The following is a 5,072-nucleotide window of genomic DNA, read 5'->3' on the forward strand; positions in this document are numbered from 1 at the left end:
TAACTTTAAGTTGCCCCACTTTTATTCAGATTTTAATCTTTATCAGTAAGTTCGATTTTTACACCCCTCATCCTGAATCTTGGATGCTTAAAATTCAGTATTAAGAAACTAATAGTTTATTTTAATAGTATATTTGTAATACCCAAGTATTAGAATTAGTAATAAATTGGGCCCACACGTAAAGAAGTGTTTGAAATGGGTTAATATATATATTTTATCTTCAAACTAACGTGGCTTACAACCTTATTGCGTGCCCACTTTTTCTTGACGTTTGTTCTCCTCCTTCATTCTTCTTCATACATTTTCACTTCGTTTCTCCGTATGTTCTTTTGCAGCAACATGACACCAAATTCTTCAAGTTTTTTGTAAATTATATATAAACAAAGTATTTTCTGCTGTCAAGATTGTTCATCATTTTTGTGTTTATGTTCACAAACTTCGTCATTTTGATACTAAGATATACTCCCTCCGTCTCATATTAAACGTCCTAATTTATTCGAGTTTTATGATTTCATCATGGTGTCTAAGCATGGCTTGAAATGAAGCTTGTTCATTAAGGTGAGAAATACTAGTTTAAATTCATTTCTATTTTCATTTCTTTTTAGACTACAGTTATTGGTAGTGTGACTTGTTCATTTTCTTTGATGTGGATAAAAAACAAGGGTAACTGTGTTTTATGTGTTTGAGAATTTTTTTGTTTAGTCTTTTGTTGTTTCGAATGATTACATTCGATATGTTTTGTTTACTGCACCTTAATTTCATTTTTTTTGCTAATTCCTTTTATTTCATATTATGAAAGTGTTGAATTGCTTTCTGAAAAATAAAATGAAAAAGATGAGGTGTTGAATTGCTAGATGTATTTGCTTTTTGAGAACTGATCCATGTTGGTTTATCTTATTCACTGGACTGTTAGCTTATTTACATTAAATTTCTGCTGTCTTTCATCTTTATGTTATCAATGGACTAAATTTTAGTCAATTTTGAGTTCATGGGATCATAATGCATGGTGAAGCGGGTGCAGTTAGATAATTCTCTGGAATGAATTAGAAAGTGATCTAAAACTTCTTTTTGAGATAATTTCAAGGGGTTAAGTATTGAAAATTTGAGTGTAAGTTATGCATTGGAGGGATTTTATAGCATTTGCAGAAAAACAGAGACAAAGGTTTTGTTTTCCAAACTCTCTCTCTTCTGGTGGTTAATATTGAATCCTTCATACGAGTTAACGTCCGTTAGTTTGTATTATCATATCATTTTTTTTTTACAAAAAGATCTGTTAGTTTTTCTCTCTTGCAAGAGTCAATATGTAGTTGTCTGTGTGGCGACTTCTGAGTTCTGAAATTTTATCAGTGATTTGAGGGTTAAGTTCTTGTTCTGGTGGTTGTTATTTTTAGCCAACAACAAACTAACTCCTCCTGCAGTCTTTTTCTTGAAAACTTTTCTGCATTGGTATTTATATTTTGTTCACAATGTTTCTGCAGTGAAAGCGGAGATACAAGTTATAGAGTTCATCATCAACAAGTGTCATATAAGACTGAAGTTTGGTAGTGGTTCGCGTATTCTTTATTAATTTGAAGGGAAGAATTCAAGAGGGGACATGCTGATGAGAGGCAACTGAAAGATCAAAGATTGATCGACCAAAGTTATGAAACCAACAGAAGACAACAACGTATCTAATGAACTGGTACAGAAGATGAAGCCAGAACATATCTTGTTACTCGACAGTAAGGTGCCCAAGCAATTTATCAGCTTTGATGAACAATATCTTCGTCGATGCCTTGAATTTATTAAAATCAGCGCAGAGAAGCCAACTTCATGCAGTTTAGACTCAGATATTACTGTTTTTACTGAGAGCAACAATATGTTAGATATTCTAAATAGCCCTATATTTCACAAATTGGGTTCCACAATTAGGGATAGAGCAAGTTTGATAGATCTTAGAAACCCAAAATGCAGTAGCTTTTTGAGTTCTCCTGGTGAATCAGACTTGGGTAAATCTGGAAAATCAGAAAAAGAAGTGGTAGTTCATAACAACCATGCACATGTATCTAACTATGTTCATTCACCCTCTTTTGCGCCTGCTACTACTTCCAACTGGATGCTACACAAGAAAGGGAACCACAAGTGCCCACAGTATGTGTTCTCTTCGGATCATCAGAGGGATATCTACTTTGCAAATTTGGTAAAGGTAGATTCAGAAAATAGTAAGATTACGGATTACATGTACACTTTTCATTCTAGATCAAGTAAAACAAAGGAAGACGAGACGTGTGAGCAACAGTTAAGTCTTATAGGTAGAATGAAGGTATCTACATCAATTACTATTCTTTCGGGTGGTACAGAAGTTATGGAGACTTCATTTGTGCTGTTTGGTTTTGATGACAATTGTGAGGAAGAGTTGCAAACTAGAAGCCACAATCTTGAAAAAAGCAAGGGAATATCGAGGAAGATGTCAAATGTTTTAAAGGCAAGTCGCACATTTAAGAGAAGAAGTTTAATGAAATTAGATGTTTCAAGATCCTCTAAAGATATCAATTTCACACATTGTCAAGACGCTCATTTAGAAGATTATTTTCCTCCCAACCTTGAGTTGGCCGCCATTGTTGTGAGAGAACAAATTTCTCGTACTAATATAAATGTTGAAATGGGAGGATGGGGCTTGAAATTCCTCAACAACACTAGGCATAGACATGTAAATGCCTCCCTAGAAACAGAAATACCACTTCAATTTCGTTCACATGGAGACGCTGATTGCTCTACGAGTATAGACATCATCATCCCTGATAGTTTACATGGAGTGCCAAGATCCAAAAACAGTGGTCCTTCTAGTCTTATTGATAGATGGATTTCTGGTGGGAAGTGCGACTGTGGTGGCTGGGATATGGGGTGTGCACTCACAATACTTAAAACTCAGCAAACAGAGGCTCTGCACCAAGCAAAAACTTTTGATATATTTGCAGAGGTATGTCATGCACCTTTTGCTATCTTTTACACATACATGCACACCGAAACTGGTTATTTGCAGGTAGAAAAGTCTCGATTCTATTAATTTTCTATTATTTAACTCATATTAACAACTTTTTTACTAAAAGATGATCTGATCTATTCTCCAACTTTATTTTCAGGGATCAAAGAAAGATTCAGCTACTATGAAAATGGTTAACCTCCATGATGGTTCGTATTCAATACCCTTCCAATCAACTCTGTCAGCTTTGCAATCTTTTTCGATTGCTGTTGCAATTCTTCATGCTCAGACTCACTATCCAAACCTCCAACATAGCATCGGTTGCACTCAAAAGTAAGAATCAGAGATAAGGTCCGAGTAGTCATCTCTTAGTAATATATTGCAGGGAGAGGGGTTGAAGTTTGGACACTATACTCGACAGATTAATTGTGTGGAAGATTGTGTCTTTATTATAGCCCATTCCGGTTATACATGGCTATTACATTACTGTAAGCCTGCCTGGTTTGTCAAGGAGTTATCTGTGCATTGCTGGTAGAAAATTCTTGTCATTTATGTAGTCATGACTTAATATAAGAGTTTGTTAAATTAATGAGAATATAACAGTGTGGGTGCAACTTAGAAATGTTCCTTGAAAGGCGATGGCCGATTAGCTAGTGTGCGGGGAAACCGTTAAAGTTTGACTCCCATACCCTTGAAGACCTAAACTCTCTATTTTTGGGTGACTTTGTTACTGTTTGTGTGTAGATGAGGGTACTTAGTTCCACCCCTACAATGCCTTGGCCAGTCTTGACCACTCTACAGCCTCTGTTGTTAGAATTTCAGTTGATTTTGAGGTTTGTGATTCTTGTAATAGAGTTACTCATGACTCGGGGGAATGTCCAGGATTGGAACTGGTCTCCAAAACTTATACAGCAACTTATATAAGGATCTTGAGAAACATAGGTGGCTTATTACTTGCTCAGATTCTAAGATAAGTGGTAAAAATAGGCCTGATAACCAGGAACGTCCTCAGGATTGTACTCAGACTTGTATTTAATCTAACAAGAATGTGATTAAATCTAACAAGAATGTGAATAACTTGGAATCTTCTATAAGCTCTTCACAAGAAAATCTGGAAGACAGTGGAAGGGAGAATTCTAATTTGGAAATGATGCCCAACCGCAGGAGGGCAAAGCTCCGTAAGAATAATGGATGTAACAGCCCGCACTTCCGAAGTATTAAATCTAAATACGAAAACTTAAATAAAATACAATTAATAATCCAAAATTCTATTACAACGATTACTATTACAAAAGCGCCGCTAACGGAAGTCCAAAAGTCATTCTAGTCCAATCCTAAGTCCTTGAACTTGAATGTTATTCAACTCGAACTCCTAGACAAAACCTGAAATAGTAAAAAAGATGAGCGGCAAAGCCCAACAAGTACAAATTAACTAACTATTTAACCGGAAAACAATGGGTGTTTTAATAAAGCGATTTTTCTCAAAACAATAATAATTTTGTAAAATATTTTCTAAAATAAATCCAACCCAAAGTTTTATATTTTAAAATTCATAATTTAAAACAGGATAGAGCAGATTTTATAACAGATCAGAACAGAATAAAACAGAACGAAACGATAATTCTTATAAATTCCACAGTCTTGATCTACGGCCACACTTTGCCAGTAGCCGGCATCTAATTCTTATTCTTTATACCACACTTTACCAGTGGTCGGCATCTAAAGTTCAATAATTACGCGCCCTTAATAGGTATCTAAAGTTGCACACTTGTGCGCCTAATAAGGGTATCTAAGGCTAGTTCCGGAACTATAGCGTAAATTACGAACAGGTTTGAAAACGTAGAGACTGGGTTTCAAAAGATTCTCGTATCTTATTTCTTATACAGTTCGAAACAAAATTCTTTTATCTTATACGAAATTCGAAAATCAGAGTATCAAAACTTTTTCGAAAACAAAAGTAAGTCAAAAAGTACTTACTTCAAAGCCTGACCACATCTGAATATAGCCTTTTGACCCTCTAAACGATGTTATCTTGAAAAACACTAAACATGAAAGTTGTATAGAACGAAAAGAGTTTTCCGAAAAGTCTAGGATCACTGAATTCCGACTT

The 5,072-nt window shown here is 35.1% G+C and overlaps 1 protein-coding gene across 1 annotated transcript; it reads left to right on the forward strand.

The window, feature by feature from the left end:
* Nucleotides 1-253: 253 nt before the first annotated feature.
* On the forward strand, nt 254-3,562 carry LOC141687187 (uncharacterized). Its single transcript, XM_074492378.1, has 3 exons — nt 254-558; nt 1,479-2,959; nt 3,123-3,562. Exons 2-3 carry the CDS (start codon nt 1,643-1,645, stop codon nt 3,297-3,299), a joined length of 1,494 nt encoding a protein of 497 aa, XP_074348479.1. The 5' UTR covers nt 254-558; nt 1,479-1,642; the 3' UTR covers nt 3,300-3,562.
* Nucleotides 3,563-5,072: the final 1,510 nt, after the last annotated feature.

The sequence above is a fragment of the Apium graveolens genome, chromosome 9, assembly GCF_009905375.1.
Source record: "Apium graveolens cultivar Ventura chromosome 9, ASM990537v1, whole genome shotgun sequence".
Lineage (NCBI taxonomy): Eukaryota > Viridiplantae > Streptophyta > Magnoliopsida > Apiales > Apiaceae > Apium > Apium graveolens.